At 41.9% G+C, this 22454-nt stretch overlaps 1 protein-coding gene across 4 annotated transcripts in view; it reads left to right on the forward strand.

Moving 5' to 3' along the window:
- BLNK (B cell linker) overlaps positions 1–22454 on the forward strand; it is a 72992-nt gene that overhangs the window by 15239 nt on the left and 35299 nt on the right. For all 4 annotated transcript variants that reach the window (XM_033842486.2, XM_073794145.1, XM_033842484.2 and 1 more), the window contains exons 2-4: positions 7885–7950; positions 12090–12139; positions 20966–21006. In XM_033842486.2, the coding sequence (XP_033698377.1) occupies positions 7885–7950; positions 12090–12139; positions 20966–21006 (157 nt within the window). The remainder of the gene's footprint in view (positions 1–7884; positions 7951–12089; positions 12140–20965; positions 21007–22454) is intronic.

Consider the following 22454-nt stretch of genomic DNA (forward strand, 5'->3'; position numbering starts at 1 on the left):
GGCGCAGTGGTTAAGAATCTGCCTGCCAATGCAGGGGACACGTTCAATCTCTGGCCCGGGAAGATTCCACATGCTGCAGAGCAACTAAGCCCGTGTGCCACAACTACTGCCTGCACTCTAGAGCCTGTGCTCTGCAACAAGAGAAGCCATTGCAATGAGAAGCCCACGCACCGCAATGAAGAGTAGCCCCTGCTTGCCTCAACTAGAGAAAGCCCATGCACAGCAACGAAGACCCAACACAGCCAAAAATAAAAAACAAATAAATAAATAAACTTATTTAAAAAAAAGAATGAAATAATGCCATTTGCAGCAACATGGATGGACCTAAAGATTGTCATACTGAGTGAAGTAAGTCAGACAGAGAGAGAGAGAAATATTGTATGATATCGCTTATATGAGGAATCTAAAGAAAAATGATACAAATGAACTTATTTACAAAACAGAAACAGACTCATAGACTTGGAGAGCGAACTTGTGGTTGCCGAGGGGGAAGCGGGGCGGGGGGAATAGTTAGGGGGTTTGGGATTGACATGTACACACTGCTGTATTTAAAGTGGATGACCAGCACAGGGAACTCTGCTCAATGTTATGTGGCAACCTGAATGGGAGGAGAATTTGAAAAGGAGTGGATACGTGTGTATGTATAACTGAGTCGCTTTGCTGTACACCTGAAACTAGCACAACTTGTTAATCAACTATACTCCAATATAAAATAAAAAGTTAAAAACAAAAGATGAGGGACCACTGGCATAGTCCATCATCCATGAGATCACAATGGCTGTAGCTGAAGGAGTGGACAGGAGGGTACAGAGATGGGTAAGATGCATCTAAAGATGAATTGATGTAACTGGTGAGAGGAGATGAATAGTCAGTGAGAGAGAGAAAAAGTTAAAAAAAAAAAAGCTTGGAAATTTCAAGCCTGAAGATCCAAGAACACCAGATTATTTAATTACTTGCTAAATTTAATAACAAAAATAAAATATACCATAAAATGATTAGTAGCATCTTAAAAAAGACATCCAGAGTCAATAATGAGATCATTTAAACTCAAGTAAAAGGGGGAAGTCAGCTAAAGAATCAGCAGACCTAGTGATGAGAGTTACATTTAAAAAAATCCATTCATAGCGTGAAGTAGTTAAGAGACTGGATGTTCTCTTTGCCTCTCCATATACCAAAGACAATATTAGAGATATTTCTACTCCGATTTGATCTAAGAAACATAGAAGTTGGAGATACCAGGCCAGTTGTGAGGAGAACACAGGTAGATGTCCTAAGAGTACCCAACCAAGCAGGTGTAGCTAATTCACAGGCAGTCACCCTCGCAGTTCCGGGAACTCAGGGTGAGACTGAGTAACTCTCAGCCAAGAGTAACAAAAAGCCAGGCTTGATTCAATAGACATTGGGGTGCTGCAGGCCCTTGAGGAGGGAGCGGCCTGGTGAAAGCTGGGTTTTAGAAACATTAGCTGAATAGGCCCTGACACAGCTTCAGAGCGTGGATTGGAGAGGTACACGGGCGGAGGCAGCTTCTTCCTGGTGCAAAGGGGCAGCTGTAGGCGTGGATCTTGGCTGCAGGAGAAGGACCAGCCCCGCGCATACTGAAAGGATGAAACTCCAGAACTGGGCTTGAGGTTAAGATGTGGGGGGGAAGAAGGAGGAAGGAGTTGCCTGCTCTTTTTGTTTGTGAAGAGTTGCTTGAATATGAAACCCTCTTTAATCCATTCCGAAATCCAGATTAAATAGGGATTTTCTCAGATTAACATTGCTTTACATTCCACTTTTTCTAGAAAAACAGAGTGAAAAAAAATACACTAAAACCTGTCTTTTCATGGTCCTCTCTGAGTGCAATAAGAAGCTAAAAGGAAAACAAGATGTTTTCTGATTTTTTTTCTACTAAACTTTAAAAAAAAGCACTCTTGCAGATGATAGCATATTTTAAATCATGTCCTGTATATAATAAAAATTATTAGAAAGGTTTTTAGTGAAATATGTCTGTTTTTGGACTACTCTTTGCTGATCTGGCCACGTGCAGCTGCCCTCCCAGTGCCCCCCACCCCAATCCCAGCCCTAGTGGAGCTCTGCATCCCACCAAGCCATACTTCCATGCCAACCAGCCATGTCAGGCTCGGGAGTGTTCTCAGTTAACCCTCCCTGCCACTACCAAAAAAAAAAAAAAAACCCACAGCAACAACAATAATAATAAAACCCAATTCTGGGGTACCTTCCGGCCTGGAGGAAATCTACCCAAGTTCATCTACAATGAACATGTATTGCATACAGCTGCCATTAACAGTCTCACACAAAATAGTTTCACTGCCCTAAAAATCCCATGTTCCCTAAAAATCCTTTCCTCCTCCTGAGCTCCTAACAAACCTCTGATCTTTTTACTGTCTCCGTGGTTTTGCCTTTTCCAGATTCCAGGTGGAATCATACAGTATGTAGTTGTTTCAGATTGGATTCTTTTACTTAGCACACATTACATTTTAAATCAGAAATCATCAGAAATTAAAAATTGTACAGCCTGTGTAACCAGCCACTACTTACCTGTGAGTCCAAAAAAGAAAAGAAAAAACAAAAAAAGAAAAGAAAAATGGTTATCTTTTGCCATTCAAATCATAGTAGCCCTAGCCCACTTTTACAGACTTCCTTCCCCTGGGATTCTGAGTGTCCTGGGGCTGCTTGCACGTCCCACATCTCTACTCTGGCTCTTGCTTGTGTCCAGATCCATTCACCAGTCTCTAGGAGCCATTCTCTGGTGCAGAGGGTATCTTCTAGGTTCCATCTGGATTTCTTGGGCTCCTTCCACCTCTTTCCACCAACCCATCCCTTATTTCCCCCCAGTCCTAACAGAGTTAATAAGACTTCACTGAAGTTTGAGGAATAACAGAAGGGAAGTATAACACAAAGAATGACACATATTTGCTACTAGTCAAGGCTTCGCTTAGTGTCCTGGACACTTCCTCAGGTCCTCCCTGCTTTGCTCCCAGCCAGAGACCACGTCGAGTGCCAGCTCACCTCTGCATCACGAGAATGAATGCTACTAGAGGTCAACTCAACCTGTAGTCCAGGGACCAGCAACCAGGAGGCCCCAGGTAGACAGGAAACATCCCGGTACCAGAGCCCAAGACCTGCCGACCATATCCTCGTTTTCTTCACTGCCGGTTTCTGGACTGGAGTCTTTGCAGGATGAGTGACAGCAAGGACAGCTCATCCCCCACAGATAGCGCTATGGTTGTGTCTTCATCCCAATGCCACCACATTCCGTGCTATTCCGTGTTAGAGCACCATATGAGGAATGACAAAATCCCAGCCATAGCACTCCGTTCAGAGCAGGTCCAGTTGCTTCTGGACTACTGCACAGTGTCAGGGGCACATCCTTCCTGTAGCCCCTTCATCTCCACTCTGCAGCTTTTACAAACTGTGGCTCAAGAAGAAAGTGTGTGACTATAAGAAAAATAAAAATATACAGGCACAAGGTAGTCTAAATTCCCACAGAGAAAAATCAGGTCCCATAAAGAAGTGACAGTCTGGTAAAGAATACGTCCAAATTAGGTTACCAAACTGACCACTCAGCTTCTCTGTCTGAAACTTTGCATGGGGTTAACAAAGATTTTAATTTTCCTCAAGCAGGTATTTGCTTTACTTGACACAACTAAAAGGCCCGCAGTGGGAAAAGGTATGATTCGTCACAGTTGAACCCAAAGGGTGGGCTTCTGAGCAGTAGAGTCAGCATCACCTGGGAACTTGTTAGAAATGCAAATTCTCCAGCCCCACCTAGATGTACCCAATCAGAAACTCCGGGGGTGGAGTGAAACTCTGGGTTTCAAAGGGCCTCCAGGTGATTCCGGTGCAGTTTGGTGTGAGGACCACGGGTCTATCAGATTCTAAAGTAAACTGCTTCTTTGAAGGCAAAAAACTGCTGGTAACTTTCAAATGATGATTTTTCCTCTCTCAGGACCTCATGGGATCTAAATTTATTGAGATCCAGGCTCAGCCAACACACTACAGTGTGTTGTTAAATAAATTTGTTGATATTAACTCAAAACCTTGAAAAAAAAATTTAAAACAATGACCAAGGAGAGAATATAAAATTCAATTTGGTTTATACAAGGAATAATAAATATAATTATTTATATTACCTTCTCACCATTTTTAAACGCCTAAATGCCATACTGCTTAAAAATTGCATATTAATATTGTTTTAAAATGTGTATTAGATAAGCTATGTCCTTTGTTTTATTTTGTTACGTACACATGGCTGTCTCTTCACAACTTTAAAAAATTAGAACATTGCGATCCTATTATGCATTCTCCCAACCATAGAAGGATATCTCAGAAACGAAAAATCAAAGTGCAACTTTTTTATGCCTTACCTATTTTCACCTACACACAACTTATCACGGTGAAACAACTGATGTTCAGCTCGAGAGCATCCTCTCCTGAAACAGTCCAGTTGCACATTTCTTTGCTATTGCATATCCTTCAAGTTGTGGTAGAGGAAAAAATGTGCTCCAAAATGGAGCAGAAGATACTAGAGGGCAGCAAAAGCTGTGCATCGCACAGTGTATGAAGAGTTGATAGAATGAGCTGAGAGCGTTACCACATTTTCTTGGTTTGGGGGACACTGACTTGTAAGGTAACCTAAGTTTGGCAGCTGTAACTGAGCAGTCTGTGGACGTCAGGATTTGTGTGAATGAGACGCAGAGGGAGGAGAAAAATTCAACGATTTACTATAGTTATAGATTATAATTATTTTAATAATCTATAATTAAAAGTAATTAGGAAATGCCAAGAAGCATCAGCTACCAAGTTGAACAAATGACAAAATTACCTCAAATTTTTTGCAACTGTTTGTAACATCTGTTTGTCTACGCCTACAGCAAAGGTTTCACTTATGCAAATCAGCCTCTGGCTCCCTATTACTCTGCCTGTGTCCCACTCTTGACAGGCCTCTGATAGGATCCTTCACTCTGGCTCATTTTGGCCTTTTACCCCTTTAGGCATTAACTTAGGCTAAAGACTTTCCACTCGGTTACAGTCAGCTTATAACCAGAGGTGCCCTCTGCTCTCCACTTGAAATTATTCAAGTTCTTTCCAATCAATCCATTTCAACCTCTCTCTCAATCTCATTTCCTCTCTACTCCCAGACCTCCTATTTTTCATTTTCACCCATTCCTCTATCTCACAGATTCTCTATAGTTCCTCCGGTAAAGGAGAAAGGGGTTTGTACAGGATGTACGTGAACAAATTCTAGAATACTGTATGGTTCTGAGGTAACTCAAGAGTCCAGTTTGAAGGACCCTCTGTGTGTCTCTGATGGGCCAGTTGGTCCTCTTCTCCCTCATCCATCCTTCTCTCTCTGCCGCTGAGCCTGGTGCTTTGCTGCGCTCTCACACTTATGGAGTCAACATGCCCAGCCTCCCTAACTAGCGATATAAGATGTGGCCTCATTTCCTTTGTTACCCAAATTATGACTTGCACTGACCTTCCCATATCTGAACTTGGGCCCCTCAGTGGGTCCCCCAGTTATGTAAATGATTCCCCAAGATGCAGCCTTAAGGATGTCCTGAAAGAAGTCTCTCTTCTCTTTCTACTCCACTCTCCAGCTTGTCCTCCCTCTGCACTCCACTGCTCTGTGCCAATGGGACACACTCTTCCCCACAGCCCAACCAAGGCTGGGCTACAGATCCTGACAGGATACTACTGAAGATTTAGAGACAATAAAGAGAATTATCTCGTTGAAAATGGCTACGGATGGCGTTGTGGATGGCTCTTCTCAACGCAGAAGCCCAGACCCAGTCTCAGGTTCAGGGCTACCTCCCCACCCCTCCAGCTTCCCACCATTGAAAACCCCTCAGGTTTGTCTCTGCTCTTCAGGTCTCCAGGTCCTCACAGTGATTAGACCTAGAAGGGAAAAGAGCTCCCCCAAATCCCCAGTCTAAGTTCCCACTTCTTGTATGACAATCTCCCTTTTCCCAAGGTTGTTGAGAGAGGGAATGTCTATCACTTATGCAATAAATCTCCCGCCATTTCCTTGATGCCCAGTGGCCCTCAGGAAACAACTACAGCAGAACATCAGCACAGGAGAGTTAGCCTGAGATTAACACTTAGTGGAGGACGCAAACAGGCCAGGCCAGGCGGAGTTCCTCGGACAAGCTGTCCTCTCATCCTCTCAACTGCTCCATCCCTACACCAAAAAACTTTGCAGCATATGAGTCATAAATCCATACATAGTCCAAGAGACTAGTTCTCCCAGATTCCAGTTCCAATCAATGGGGTTTCCTAGACCTATGCTAAGCCTAATTATGCACCACTCTTCATATTAGCTAACAGAGGGCTTAGCTCCCAAAGTGAGAAAAATCTGCATTTTTTTAATGAAAAAAGTCCATTTTCTTCTAGAACAATGGCTATATACAAGTTTACATTTCATTAACTAAAGGGCCCAATGAAATAGTTTTCTCAGAACAAAGGAAAGGCTTACCTGGAAGGTAAATTCAAATATGTAACTCTTTCAAGGCAGAACCATGTGAAATTTTATTTAGATATATTTTAAGTTAGAAAATCATTATTAAGAAAACAAAACATGGTCCTATACTCTGACCCTTTTTCTAATTTGTAAACTTTTCTCATTACAATTAGCTTTGAAAACCATTTAACAACTCCTTGCATATCCTTCTAAAAAGTTACGCCCATATCAGCACACATGTATGTATGTCTTTTTTTCCCACAAAAAAATATATGCATATTCTGAATTTTCCTTCTTTCTTTTCTTTCTCCTCATCCTCCATTTTCATTTAATTTAATATCTCGAGTATTTTTACATATCAGCAATATAGATGTATTTCTTTAAGGTCTGTGGTATTCCATTTATGGTTTTATCAATGTGTATTTAACTAGTTCCCTTTTAATGATAAATGGGCATTTAGGTAGTTCCCAGGTGTTTTTAGTGGGAAAGGCAGGAAGGAGTAGGGTTATTACACATAATTCTGCAATAAACATGCTGATATGTATAATGTTTGTATAGCTTGTGACTATGTTCATAAGGTAAATTCCTAGCAGTGGAATTTCCAGGTCAAAAGGCAGAGTGGTTTTACGTTTTGACAGATATTGATTGTAATAATTTATATTCCCAAGAATATCTGTATTCTCATATACTTGTCAATCCTGGGGATTATTATGCTTAAGTTTTGCCCATCTGATAGGTAGAACATGATATCTCATTGTTTCCATTTAGATTTCTTTAAATGTAAGTGATGTTAAATAACTTTTCATTGGTCTGTTGGCCACTGGTATTTTTTTTCTGTTAGCTCTGCATTCACATCTTTTGCTCATTTTCCTACCACATTTTTAAACTTTTTTAACTGAGTTGTAAGATTTCTTTGTTAATCAAAACATGTAGTTCTTCTTATTATTATGTGTTGCAAATATTTCTTCCAGCATGGCATTTATCTTTCGATTTTGTGCATATTACTTTTTGTTCTGCAGAAGTTTCAGATATCTGTGCAATTTTCCAGATTCTACCTAGTAAAGTTAACCAAGAAAAAAACATCTTGAGGCTGATTTCTGTCTATACTGTGTCCTTCAAGGTAGCTGCATCCTTGCAATGTTGATGCTCCGAGGACAATAAGTGATAAACAGTGAGGCTTATGAGAGCTCACATGTCTCCTCAGAACAGATATTCTGTTCTGATCTGAGAATCAGAATTCCTCTTACAGCCTGAGACTGACCCAGACTTCAACGGGTGGGGGCGTTGAACGGGTGTTTGGGGGTTTATGGTAAGGTGTTTCTTTCTCTCTCTCTTTTTTTTTTATACTCAAGAAGGAGAGAAGACTTTTTAAAAAATCAACCTAGTTGTTAATATTTTATGTTTAATTTCATTTCTTACAGGCAGCTTCAAAAAATGGTCCATGATATCAAGAACAATGAAGGTGGAATAATGAACAAGATCAAAAAGTAAGTTAGATGCCATAGCACTATGTGAACACTTATTTATGTGAATAACATCTTATGTCAGCCTGCACTAAGTGGAAGAACACAAAACTTCCCTGTTACCCGAGTGATGAGTTGCAACCTCTTTAGCATGCGACACTTTCTTACTCATGGCTAGAGTCATGGTGGTCAGACCCACATTCAGGAAACATGGTGAATGAGTGGGTGGTACTCAGGCACCTTGCTTTTCTCTCTCACTCCTGGAAAGCAGGACAATCAGCTTCTCTGACCACTTAGCCAAGGGTCACTAGGACACACTTGGAGAAGTCCAAAAGAGAAGCTGCAAGAACACAGCCTGACTTCTTTAGGATGCCATAACTGTTTCCATATTTTGATTTCTGCTTTTTCAATTATGGCCTTAAAATGGTGTTTTCAATTGGCACTTGGAGAGGGCAAGTTAGAATTCCAAACCTTCCTGCACACACAGACACACACACAAGCTCCTAAGGTTCTTTTTGTTGCTTTTTAGAGAATAGAAATTGTACATTGTACATACCAGCATTTGCCACTCAAAATCTAAGTCAAGAGGAAAGGGGAAATGGTATTCTGTTAAGATTTTGTTTAAGGCTTTTTTGTTTTTGTTTTTATGAAAGTAATACAGATTCACCAGGAAAAAAAAAAATCAAAGAGTTCAGAATTGTACAAAGTCAAAATCTCTCACTTTCTCCTATCCCCACCCTAACCCGCTCCCCAGAAATGGACACAGCATGAGTGAATTTGGTTTATATATCTATATGTGTATGCTTACATACTCACATACACACATTGACATAGATATAGTACATACATTTTCATCATGAGTGGCAACATACACATTCTACCAACTTGCTTTGTTGGTTTTAATTAATGCTAAATCATGGACATCTTTCTTTGTTAGTATGTAAAAATAACGATATACCTTTTTCCTAAAGTTTACTTATTTATTTATTTTTGGCTGCTTTAGGTCTTCATGCTGCGCACGGGCTTTCTCTAGTTATGGCGAGTAGGGCTACTCTGCGTTGTGGTGCATGGGCTTCTCATTGTGGTGGCTTCTCTTGTTGCGGAGCATGGGCTCTAGGCACATGGGCTTCAGTAGTTGTGTCTCGCGGGCTCAGGAACTGTGGCTCATGGGCTCTAGAGTGCAGGCTCAGAAGTTGTGTCTCATGGGCTTAGTTGCTCCGCAGTACGTGGGATCTTCCTGGACCAGAGCTTGAACCCTGCATTGGCAGGCAGGTTCTCAACCGCTGTGCCAGCAGGGAAGCCCACCATATACCTTTTAAACAGATAATTAATAGTCTACTATAAATGTATTATCATTAATTTAACCAGCTACATATTGATGGACATTTTTTAAAGTGGGAGTAGGAGTTTAAACATACATTTTGGGGGCCAATTTGATAATATCTATCAAAATTTTGTGGCCATTTCTTTTAGTTTACCTGTCACAAATAATACTTTAATAAATATCCTTTGCAGACTTTGAATGTACCAGAAAGCTAAATTCCTGAACTGAAATTTCTAGTTTCTGGGTAGAAGGATTTGTGCCCTTGAAATTTTGCTTGATATTGCCAAATTGCTGTCCAAAAATTTTGTACCACCAATAGTGGATAAGAGTTCATTTCCTTGTGCCTTCAGAACAGAGTATCTTTTTTTTTTCTTTTTTGGTCTTTGCTAAACTTAAGAGTAAGAAATCAGGCACTTCCCTAGTGGAGCAGTGGTTAAGAATCTGCCTGCCAATGCAGGGGAAACGAGTTCGAGCCCTGGTCTGGGAAGATCCCACATGCCGCAGAGCAACTAAGCCCGTGCACCACACAACTACTGAGCCTGTGCCCTAGAGCCTGCGTGCTGCAGCTACTGAAGCCCGTGTGTTGCAATTACTGAAGCCTGCGTGCCTAGAGTCTGTGTTTCGCAACCACCACAATGAGAAGCCTGCGTACAGCAAAGAAGAGTAGCCCCCGTTCGCCACAACTAGAGAAAGCCTGCACGCAGCAACGAAGACCCAATGCAGCCAAAAAATAAATAAAATTTAAAAAAAAAAGAGTAAGAAATCACTTTTTGTGGTGTTTTTAGGCTATAAAATGTAAACGAGTTTCAATATGTATAACTGATCACCATAAAATAGTTAAAATGGTCTTCTGCTTGTGGGGCAGTTGTCACCTCATACAGGAGAAGAATTTGTCTTCATGTTCTGTCCTATGATGGGGAGAGGTGTGTGAGTATTTTCATTTCTTATTTCTGATATATATAGAATCTCATTGAAATGAGAGAACCCTGCTAGTCATTGTTTCAATTACTAGCAATTCTAGATTAATTATCCCACAGTTGCCAATTTTACAATACACCAATTCTCTCAATACTATGAAGTCTTTGTATAAAATGTCTCTTTATTCCATGGCAAGTCATACTTAACAGAAGCCATGGAGCTCAAAGTTTTCCATATAATTTCTACGTCATTCTGCCCATTGTCCCTAAATGTACTTCTACTTGACAAACCATGTTTTCTTCTCAGCTTGGGAAATATGGCTGCCATAGTCATTACCCTGGGTGAAGTCAATGGCCCTTTGGGTCTAAGTGCCCCAAAGTTAAGCTCTCACTCGTAACCAAGTAACAGGTGCCACCTTGAAAGGAGGAAGCACAGTTGAGCACACTGGTTTCCTAACAGAAGAGCAGAACAGAGTTGTCACTGGTTCATGGTCAAACGAGAAAATAAGGACCTTGAAGTGTTGGGGGTTGGCATGCAGCTGCTGGCTGCTCAGTGAGGCCCAAACCACACCTCTTATTCCTGGTCGGTGTTCAGTGAACAACAGTAATCTCTTGAATCTGTCATTTATTCTGAGATGATGACCTTCACACATTTGGGGGTATTAAAATACCCTTTCTTTTCTTTTTTGAAAGGAAGGCAATAAAAAGTAATAGTTGGTTTGTGTTTTTTGAAATCTTAATGTTCCATGAACAGATCTCGCACCAGATACACTTTTGTTTTTGTTTTTCTTCCCTTCATCACCTCGGACAATCTCTCTCTGGACCTCATCATAGGTCTAATGACAATGTCTTCCCAGCTCGCCCTGCTGGCTTGCTGAGAATTAAATGAAATAACAAACAGGAGAGCCTTTGGTGAAACAAAAAGCAGAATTTCTAGGCAAATATAAATATTGTTAGTTTTGCAACATTACAGTTCTGGTTTATAAGGCTTGTTTTTTGTAATCAAACGTGATTTTCTGTACCGCTTTTTTCCCCCAAAAATGAAATATGTTTTGTATGTAATGGTTACCTTATACACTGCTTATATAAAGAGATGTGATATTTTAGTATATGAAGGCTACTGAGTTTTATATAGGTTTATTTATATATATTTTAAATTTCACTAAGCAAATCATTCTTAAATAAAATGGGTAACTATTATTAAAAATAATAATTTACTATAAACCTTACACATTTCAAATAATGAAAGAGAAAGTGTTGTCAGAACTTGTAAAAAGCCTAAAAACTGGGATACATTTTTGAAATGTAATTTTAGTTTTCTCCTTTTAATGAGTGGGGAAGCATTGTGCATATTCAGAACATTTTATATGTGCATAAAGATAGCAGTTTTGAGAGTGCTTGAAACAGTTCAACTTCTAATCTAAATATCACAATCCCCAACCTGGAGACACTCACTGCTCACTTATTTGGCATTTTTTCAATAGTACAAAAATAATTTCAGTCCCACCTACAGCTAAACTGTTGATTATAGCTAATTTTTTTACTATTATTTAAAGCGTTTATTAAATTATTTGTTAAAATAGAGTTCATCTTCTCTTCCCTTCCTATCAACCAATCAATATTTACCTTCCTTGGACCTCTGAGCTCAGCACTTACATGTATTCTGGCCTCTCGGAGCCCTTTCACCTCCCAACTTCACTTTTGTCGAGTCACAGCCACACCGGGGAGATGGGGAGAGGTGGGAAACCGCTCACTAATGGCTTCGCTATGTTTACAGTACATTTAGTCTTTCAATGTGATGAGTCCAAAAGAAGCTATTATTCTATTAGTTATCTATCCATTATCTGTAAACATGCTTATATCATGGACCTTGACAACAGTTGTCCTACTCACTGACCAGTTGTCTAATTTGTTATTTACAGGCTGAAAGTCAAAGCACCTCCAAGTGTTCCGCGAAGGGACTATGCCTCAGGTAAGAGTTATTTCTAAGATACTTGGACTCTTGACTACTCTAACGTTCACAGTTACTTCTTGAAAAGGGAACACTGTTCTCCTCATTTGAAAACAAAAGGAGCCCATCCTAATTTTAAGAATGACCAAATCTATTAGGCATTTGACTGTAGCGGGGAGGTAGTAATCCTTCAATCCATCCATCCATCCATCCATCCATCCATACATACATACATACATACATCCACTCACCTATTTATCAAATATGTACTAAGCAACTTCCATGTGCCAGGCACATACAAGGCTTTAGTAGAAATACAGTGAAAATAAAATAGATATAATCTCCATATTCACAGAATTTATAGTCTAGAAGGGAAGATAAATGATATTAAAAGCAATTACAATTCAGCGTGATGGGGAAGCACAAAGTTCTATGGAAGTACACAGCAACAGTACCTAATCTAATCTGAGGTGGAGAATGTGCAGGAAGTGGGGAATGGAAGGCTTCCTAGACAAAGAATTGTTAAAAAGATATTTGAGGGTCAGTGAGGTGGGGGGGAGGGGTATGGAATAAATTACTGATAGCACATAGTTACTCAGTGCTCTCCAAGTTTTAGCCCTGCAACCCCATTCCACCTAAGATCAACTTCGTCAGGGAAGAGGAGTTACTCTTGAGGTTAGTAGTGTTTATGGCAGCAGTAAGCTAAGTAAACTATCCACCACACTTTCCTTTTCTAGAACAGATGCATTGGGAGGATAAGTCTAAAATCTCTTTCTACTGGCTTAAATATAAAAATGTCCTGGATATGGACAGATCTATACAGCCCTCAGTGAAAACCACAAGGCTACAGACATTGATGAAGACTCTTCCTCTATAGGGCAACAGCTAAAACCAAATCACACCCTTAAAGGATGATTACTATTTTATTTTATTTTTTTCTGCCACTGATCAAGATAGCATTAAATCAGGTAGTTGAGTTCCCCTTGGGCACTGATGAAATCTTATCACATTCAGAAATGCTGACCAGCATACCAAGTCTGGTGACTGACCCATTGGTCACTTTCCAGAACTCAGTAGGTCACACAATATTTATTGACCTCACATTGCCAATCAGTCAGCAAGCCTAGACAGTTGATTAGGGGATTCCTTTGCAATTTGGAGCTAAAGAATAAACACCCCGTCCTGACTTTTAAAATCTACCTAATTTGTCTATGGCCATACCACCCTGAACACACCCAATCTTGTCTAAAATCTACTTAATCAAAAGCAAACGAGGGAATTTCCTGGCGGAGGGCCCGGGTTCAATCCCTGGTTGGGGAACTAATACCCCACAAGCTGAGCGGTACAGCCAAAAAAAAAAAAGAAAAGTTAAAGAGAACAAATACATTTTCCCTCCAAGTTCTAAAAAAGAAAAGAAATCAAAGCAGACTGAACCTGTTAGGTACCCAAAGGTTTGATCGGAAAATATGGAATCATGGAGTCTCAGGTTTTAAAGGGACCCCAGAGGTCATATAATCTAACATCCAATCCAGTGCTTAAAGATACCCCCCCCCATGTACCACACACAAGGCCCACTTTCCACTCGGACACCTCCCGTGATGACCTCCCAAGCCTGTCTTGTCCAGTCACGGAGAGACAACCCTGGAGTGATGAAGATGTGATCCATTTCCTGTGGCTTCCTAAGTCTCTCCGGGTGGCCACACAGTGCAAGTTTTTAAATATTAAAAAAAGGGGAAACAGAGTTGTTCTGTGAAACTTCAAGGATAGAATTAAGAAGTGAGGTCCTTCGAATGGCTTCTTCTCTAGAATAAACATCTCCAGGTGCTTCAGCCATACCACACAGTCTTTGATTCACTCAGCAAATATTACACGAGTGTCCTGTCTGACACTCACTGTGCTAGATATATAATAAGGAACAAAATATAGTCTTCAACCTTAAAGTGCCTAATGACTAGTGGGGAGTCACATAATAAATCAGAACATAAACAGGTAAATACAAATTCCCAAACATGGTAACTGCTGTGAAGGAACATGGCAGATGCAGTGATAGGGAATCAGTATGGGGTAAGGGAACAATGTAAGCAGTCAGGGAAGGTCTCTCTGAGACGGTGACATTCAATTTGGATCCTGGGGAATTAGGAGGAACGTTTGTCACTTTGTAGATGACCCAGCAGCACTGGAGATGCTGGATACAAACATTAGGTGCTCAGAGGCAATTCGATCTATCTGACTTCAGGATGGATGTCTGGCCTCCTCATACTCAACTGTCTCCTTGCTCATGCCCTCACCCAGGCCCCTTCTTTTCCTCTACTTTTTACTTGGGCGGAAGACAGGGAGATTCATGATTTATTCACCCTTTGGCCTAACCCACACACACTGGAGATCATCCTTGATTCCTCCTCTTCCTTCAAACTCTACAAAAAAAGTTAATCTCTAAAACTTATTAATTCTCTCTTTTAAGTGTCTCTCAAATATTTTTGCCCCTCTCTATGTACATGGCTACAGCTCAGACCCTGGTCATCTCTTGCTTGTCCTAGAACAAAAGCCTCTAAGTAGTCTCCTGAATTCCTAATTCCACGGGGTGCTCTCAACCTCCACCAGAGAACTGTTCTGAAATACCTTTGCTTAAATATTTTCATGGCTCTCCATCATCAACAAGAAGAACTGCAAACTACCGAGCCTGCATACAAGGTCCTTCAATGCCTAGCCACTAAATGACTGTGTAACTTTGGACAACTTGCTCTTTTCTCCTTTTCTAGATCATGCAGGGCTGAACCAGAAGACCTGTTAGGTTCCCGCCAAAGCAAATACTCAACACTCTGGCAGAAACACAAGTCCTGGGAGCCCAGGGCCCAGTGATGAAGCAAGTCTCTCCTAACCTTCCCTGGCTTTAGAACTTTGCCTCTTCCAATCTCCTTGATGCTCAGAAGTTGCCTTTCTTGACCTCAGACACCTGCTCTCTTCCCTGAAACCCCCCAAATAGTCTTGATATCAGTACATTTGTACTTAATCTCTCTTGGAACACAGAAACCTGGCCCAGTCATGTCTTCTAAGTCTTTGCTACTCAAAGTGTAATTCCTAGCCTGGCAGCAACAGCATCACCTGGGAGCTTGTTAGAAATGCAAAATCTCTGCTCCACCCTAGAACTACTGGATCAGAATTTGCATTTTAAGAAGAACTCCAGAGGATTTGAATGTATATTAAATTTGACAAACCCTGCTATAAACCACCAACTCTGTTCTTATATTGATTCTCCTGAACTGAAAGACAAATCTGTTGAAGTTCCAGAATCTCTAAAATTCATCCTATTGTTTCACCAGACCAGTACGGCCTTGCTTAATCTCCCTGCTCTTACACTCAATCCCTGGAAAAGGTCCTTTTGGCAAAACCACCATCATCACCTGCAGTTAGTACCCCCTTTGCCAATCCCTGCCCCCCGCAACTCATGTCCCAGGAGCATTTCCAGCTACTTTCCCTGAGCCTTGGGGTCCCTGCTCAGCTGCAAGCCTGGGGCCTCAGAAACCAACCCTGACAGTTCCTCCTGAACCTATAGAATCTTCAAGGATCTTGGAGGCCCCAGTGCTTGGAGATCTTAGCCCACCAGACCTCCTGAGCCCAGGAAGCCTATCAAGTGCTCCCTGGAGGGCTGTGCAGATTTGATCCACCCAAGGCTTCTGAAACAGCCCCACCTGTTTCAGCTGGATGCTGGAATTATGTCCTCTTTCCAGTTCCGGAAGCAAATGGCTTCCCAAACCCTTTAAGCCAAGTTGGAGAGTGTGTTGACCTTGGTGATGCTGACCTTCAGCGAGCAGAGGCTAGAAAGAGCCAGCGCCCCCCAGAGGTCAGCAAAAGAGTAACCACGGTCCCTCTAGTGGAGTGTGTAAGGACAAAGCTTGAATTATACAAAGAATGGAGGCCTGGACCTCCTACAGATGCAGGTCAGGCCAGCGTGCAGCCTGTTGCTTTCACTTCAGACCTCACAACCCTACTTGGTCTCTGAGGAGGGAACATTGCTCACAGGGAGCTCACGGTCCACTGAGCAAACTGTATTACTCCTGCGCAGCTGGCATTGTTGTGGGAAAGGAAGATATCCAAAACATATTGGGTGTTTACTCTGTCCTGGGCATTATGCTAAGCTCTTTACAGACATTAGCTCATTTAATCTCCATTAGCACATTATATAGAAATGACTATCTCAGTTTCACAAATGAGGAAAATGTGTTTCAGGAACATTAAGTAACCTGTCCAAGGTTACTGCAGCCACTAAAAAGAAGACCCACCCCAGGCTTCCATTTTTCCTCCCTTTGACCCAAGCTGGGATGGCTACACTTTTCTGGGGCATTTCTTATTTACTATTCTGAAAGCCCCAGAGCCTCTGACATTAACACCTGCTTGTTGAACTTTCAGAGTTGAACAGCCTCCTCTATCTTTGAGTCTAAGGTCTGGCTGGAGAGGGAGGGTGGGGAGGGGAGATCAGTCGTGGTGCCCCAGAGTCTTCTGGGGTCACTGCAGAAGCCCCACTCGTCACTCTGCAAGCCCCTGAGAGGTCAGAACTGAACAAGGCCTCTCTCCTTGTACCCTAGGGCCCTGACAGCCAGGGGCTGTTGTCATGTCCCCAGGAGGTCCACCTTCTCCTCCCACCACTGATAACATTCAGGGAGGAGATCGGAGCAATGATAAAGCAGGGAGACCTCAGGGCAAAGAAAGATACTTAGACAGGGATTGCTGGGTAAATGCCCACCATAGAAGCAGAGCTTTCTGTTTCTCCTTGGTTTTATCTGAATGCTCAGTGGAGGGCCAGGTGGCTCACATGAGATTTCAGCTGCAGGAGCCAACACAGCCTGGCCTCCAATCCAGCCCCCATACTCACCAGCCATGTGCCTCAGACACATGTGCCTTAGCCCCAGTTTCCTCGATTGTAAAACAGAGATAATAATGGCACCTACCACACAGTACTGCTTTGAGGATAAATGAAGAAATACACTTATAACACTTCCCCTAGCACCCAGCACATAGGAGGTATTCAATGATGGAATCTATTATTATTTTCCTCATTGTCACCCATTCAACACATTTATCAGTTTATGCTTTTATTAATGCAGAACTACAAATGCAAAATGCCATCCAGACCCAAAGATAAATTAAATAGGTCTTGCTTTTCGGTACAGAGAGACACAAACAACTTAGTCATAGCACAGGGCAGAATGAAGTACATGCTACAAGGGGCCAGCAGCATCTACGAGGGCTCAGAGGAAGAAGTTGATGGGTTATGAGCAGAGGGACTGGGGAAGACCTTATGGAGGAGGGATGACAGGGATTTCTATGGAAGAAGGAAGATGGGCTGGGGGAGCGGCGCTAGCGGAGCAGAGAACTATCAAAAGTGCAGGCTGGAGGAACCAGCTGTCTGGTATTCCTAGACGTGAACAAGGACGATCCGGCTGCAAGAGGAGCCGATGGAGGGACAGCAGGTTCAGGCGTTTGAATGTGTTGATACAGAAGCTTGACTTTATTCCATAGGGAGCCACTGATGATTCTTGAGGAAAGGAACAGCATGATCCAACCTTTATTTTAAGAAAATAGCCAGAAACGGTCGGAAGGATGAATTGAAGAGGAAGGATAATGGAGACAGGAAAACTAGTTAGACGGTGGCTGCAACTGCTTTCGCCAGTAGCTAATCAGAAAGTGGACACTGCCTGACTGAGAACAGGAGTGAACCAAGTCAGGGAAGTGTGTCTTATAAAAGCATTTTATAAAGGTTTCTATTGTAAATGATTGAAACAAAAACATCTTGCTGCCTTACGTTTTGACCTTCAGTTATCCCCAAACTTAAGGTATTAGAAATTTCTTCCCCCACTGTTCCAGTATTGGCACATTGGGAAGAGGACTCGTTCACCTATTCTTCTAGAGTTTCTTGGCAAACCTAATGATCAGGATACACTATAATTTGGTATAAGTCAACCCAGAGTATAATTTCATAAGAATTATTTTCTGTTAATGTCAAGGTTTTACTCACGTTTGACGTGTAGAATGAAGCTCCTTCTTAGAGCCTCTATCACGTTTCTCCTGAGAGAGGGCGCTGTTGATACCACTGCTTAAAACCCGGCCACCTTGATCCAAAGACTTCCTTCTGGCCGCGCTTCAGCTCCATAATTCTTTTCCTTGTGCCTCTGTGGACTCCCCTTGGTTCTGGAGTCAGTGGTCTGCTGTGGCAGGGGATAGAAATGGCAAGAAAAGCTTCCACTGAGGTTCTGGGGGATTCAGGGACCATCCACCAGGCCTTCTAGCCATGGCTGCTCAGTGGGGTGGGAGGGAAGATGGGATGCTTTATGGTGCAGTCATCAGAGCCACTCTGCCATCTGAACCTGTGTCTCATTGAGTGAATTGTATTTAGACTCTGAGGTCAGTGTATGTGATGGGATTGACGCTAAGCTTCTCATACTCTAAACGTGTTTTGGTGGGAAAGGGGTCTAATAGTCTCCTTGACTGTCATAATCCAAACCTATTTTATTCTTCAAGATCATAAGCTACCTAAGACCTGTCACATCCAACTTTATACACCCTGTGGAGCCTAAGACAGTGCCTGCACCCTGGAGCCCAAGGACATGAGGCAGCATGATGCTGGGGTTCAGAGCATGCACTTGGAAGTCCATTTTTAGTTTATTTTTGTGTATGGTGTTAGGGAGTGTTCTAATTTCATTCTTTTACATGTAGCTGTCCAGTTTTCCCAGCACCACTTATTGAAGAGACTGTCTTTTCTCCATTGTATATCCTTGCCTCCTTTGTCACAGATTAGTTGACCATAGGTGTGTGGGTTTATCTCTGGGCTTTCTATCCTGTTCCATTGATCTGATTTCTGTTTTTGTGCCACTACCATATTATCTTGATTACTGTAGCTTTGTAGTATAGTCTGAAGTAAGGGAGTCTGATTCCTCCAGCTCTGTTTTTTTCCCTCAAGACTGCTTTGGCTATTTGGGGTCTTTTGCGTCTCCATACAAATTTTAAGATTTTTTGTTCTAGTTCTGTAAAAATGCCATTGGTAATTTGATAGGGATTGCATTGAATCTGTAGATTGCTTTGTGTAGTATAGTCATTTTCACAATATTGATTCTTCCAATCCAAGAACATGGTATATCTCTCCATCTGTTGGTATCATCTTTAATTTCTTTCATCAGTGTCTTACAGTGTTCTGCATACAGGTGTTTTGTCTCCCTAGGTAGGTTTATTCCTAGGTATTTTATTCTTTTTGTTGCAATGGTAAATGGGAGTTTCCTTAATTTCTCTTTCAGATTTTTCATCATTAGTGTATAGGAATGCAAGAGATTTCTGTGTATTAATTTTGTATCGGGCCACTTTACCAAATTCATTGATTAACTCTAGCAGTTTTCTGGTGGCATCTTTAGGATTCTCTATGTAGAGTATCATGTCATCTGCAAACAATGACAGTTTTACTTCTTCTTTTCCAATTTGTATTCCTTTTATTTCGTTTTCTTCTCTGATTGCCATGGCTAGGACTTCCAAAACTATGTTGAATAATAGTGGTGAGAGTGGACATCCTTGTCTGGTTCCTGAACTTAGAGGAAATGCTTTCAGTTTTTCACCATTGAGAATGATGTTTGCTGTGAGTTTGTCATATATGGCCTTTATTATGTTGAAGTAGGTTCCCTCTATGCCCACTTTCTGGAGAGTTTTTATCATAAATGGGTGTTGAATTTTGTCAAAAGCTTTTTCTGCATCTATTGAGATGATCATATGGTTTTTATTCTTCAGTTTGTTAATATGGTGTATCACATTGATTGATTTGCATATATTGAAGAATCCTTGCATCCCTGGGATAAATCCCACTTGATCATGGTGTATGATCCTTTTAATGTGTTGTTGGATTCTGTTTGCTAGTATTTTGTTGAGGATTTTTGCATCTATATTCATCAGTGATATTGGTCTGTAATTTTCTTTTTTTGTAGTATCTTTGTCTGGTTTTGGTATCAGGGTGATGGTGGCTTCATAGAATGAGTTTGGGTGTGTTCCGTCCTCCGCAATTTTTTGGAAGAGTTTGAGAAGGATGGGTGTTAGCTCTTTTCTAAACGTTTGATAGAATTCACCTGTGAAGCCATCTGGTCCTGTACTTTTGTTTGTTGGAAGACTTTTAATCACAGTTTCAATTTCATTACTTGTGATTGGTCTGTTCATATTTTCTATTTCTTCCTGGTTCAGTCTTGGGAGGTTATACCTTTCTAAGAATTTGTCCATTTCTTCCAGGTTGTCCATTTGATTGGCATAGAGTTGCTTGTAGTAGTCTCTTAGGATGCTTTGTATTTCTGCAGTGTCTGTTGTAACTTCTCCTTTTTCATTTCTAATTTTATTGATTTGAGTCTTCTCCCTTTTTTTCTTGATGAGTCTGGTTAATGGTTTATCAATTTTGTTTATCTCCTCAAAGAACCAGCTTTTAGTTTTATTGATCTTTGCTATTGTTTTCTTTGTTTCTATTTCATTTATTTCTGCTCTGATCTTTATGATTTCTTTCCTTCTGCTAACTTTGGGTTTTGTTTGTTCTTCTTTTTCTAGTTCCTTTAGGTGTAAGGTTAGATTGTTTATTTGAGATTTTTCTTGTTTCTTGAGGTAGGCTTGTATAGCTATAAACTTCCCTCTGAGAACTGACTTTAAAAAAACAAACAAAAAAAGGATTTGAAAGGAATGAACATGAGATGACTGTCATAACCGTTCAAGCCTAGTAGATAGGAGCTGGTGGCTCAAAGGCAGAGAAGGCAGGTTCGGGGTGCTTGTGGACAGGGTGGAGCTGGTCAGCTGAGACTTATGTTTGTGCATTCTGCTTCCCATATGCCATTTCAGAGAGGCCAGCTGACGAAGAGGAGCAGTGGTCAGATGACTTTGTAAGTATTTGTTCCTGGGACTAGAAGGGTATCATTTCCACCAGGGCCCCTGAGAGGCCTTTATAAAGACTTGTTTCTGAATGACACGCTGGTGGTCAGCTGCCCATCACGGAGGGGAGATGGCTGGGCTGGAAGGGTCACCTATAGGGAGGGCAGCAATAACCTCACAACGGCTGACTTGAGCAAGCACCATCATGTGCCAGGCTAGGAGCTTCCTACTTATTCCCTCATGTAATCCTCATGACAGCCCTATGAGTAGGCATTCTTATCCCCATTTTCTGCTGGTATTCAGAGTACTCATCAGCACTGCCAAACAGATGTTAAAATGCTTGAATATTTCCACCTCAGTTGGCAAATGCCTCTGCCCTGAATTCCGCAGTGCCCCCTCACTGCTTGGTCCCTGCCAGGAGCCCTAAACAAACTAGAGAGTGAATGCTTGGCACATCGGGGAGTCTCCAGGACACTCCTTAAGGTCACAGTCAGTACCTGGGCTGGATTTGTTCTTAAACAGTTTGGACATCAGCCCTGCCCATTTTACAGGTGAAGAAACCAAGACATGGAGAGTTTAAGTAACTTGCAATTCCAAAATTCAAACCCAGGCTCTCAGATCTCAGAAGCAGACTTTTAAAACTCAAGGGGCTTGCTGTGACCAAGAAGATATGAACGGACTCTGGGGGCCACAGATGGCGAGGGCTCTCCCTGAACATGATGACATTGGAGTGGTGTGTCAGAATTAATTGTGAACCTCTTCAAGATGGCTCTGCAACCCACAGGGCCCCAGGGGCCACTTCTCTTTGGGCCTGAATCTTATAGAGACAAGACATCCTAAAAACTTTTCTGTACAATGATTATTCCTCACATATCAGATTCATGCAGAATGTTAGGCTGCTCCAGTCTGTGAGCTTTATATCTGCAAGGGATCCAAGAGGGCCTCCACACAACCACATACCCCATAAGGAAACTGAAGCCAAGAGCCTGAAAATGACTTGCCGACCATCTCTCAATGACTCAGTGACCCAGTAGGATGAGAACCCAGGACTCCTGTCCAGTGCCCAGAATTGAGCCTGAGCCCAGCTCTGCACTGTGTACATCACCTGGGGTTTATTCAGAGTATCAGGAGACGGAAGTTCCTCCCGTTTCAACTGCAGAGAAAATATTTTTGTAAAGAAGGAGTGAGGTGGCCTCACTGTGGGTCACCTAGGCATGGAGAGCCTCCCAGGGCCCAGCAGCACTGATCCCTCAGAAGCACTGCAGCTGCGCCCCCTGCTGGAGGCACACACACACAGGGCCACATCGGAAGCAAAGTTAAGACGCTGGACCAACCTCCCCCAGGCAACCGAGAAAACTGAGCTCGCTGGCTGGAAGAAGACAAGGTGGGGACCTAGCAAACACAAAATAAAATCAGCCTGAAGAGGAGGGAATGACTTGTGTCCCCAGAGTTAAACAAC

The sequence above is a fragment of the Tursiops truncatus genome, chromosome 16, assembly GCF_011762595.2.
Source record: "Tursiops truncatus isolate mTurTru1 chromosome 16, mTurTru1.mat.Y, whole genome shotgun sequence".
In the NCBI taxonomy this organism is placed as follows: domain Eukaryota; kingdom Metazoa; phylum Chordata; class Mammalia; order Artiodactyla; family Delphinidae; genus Tursiops; species Tursiops truncatus.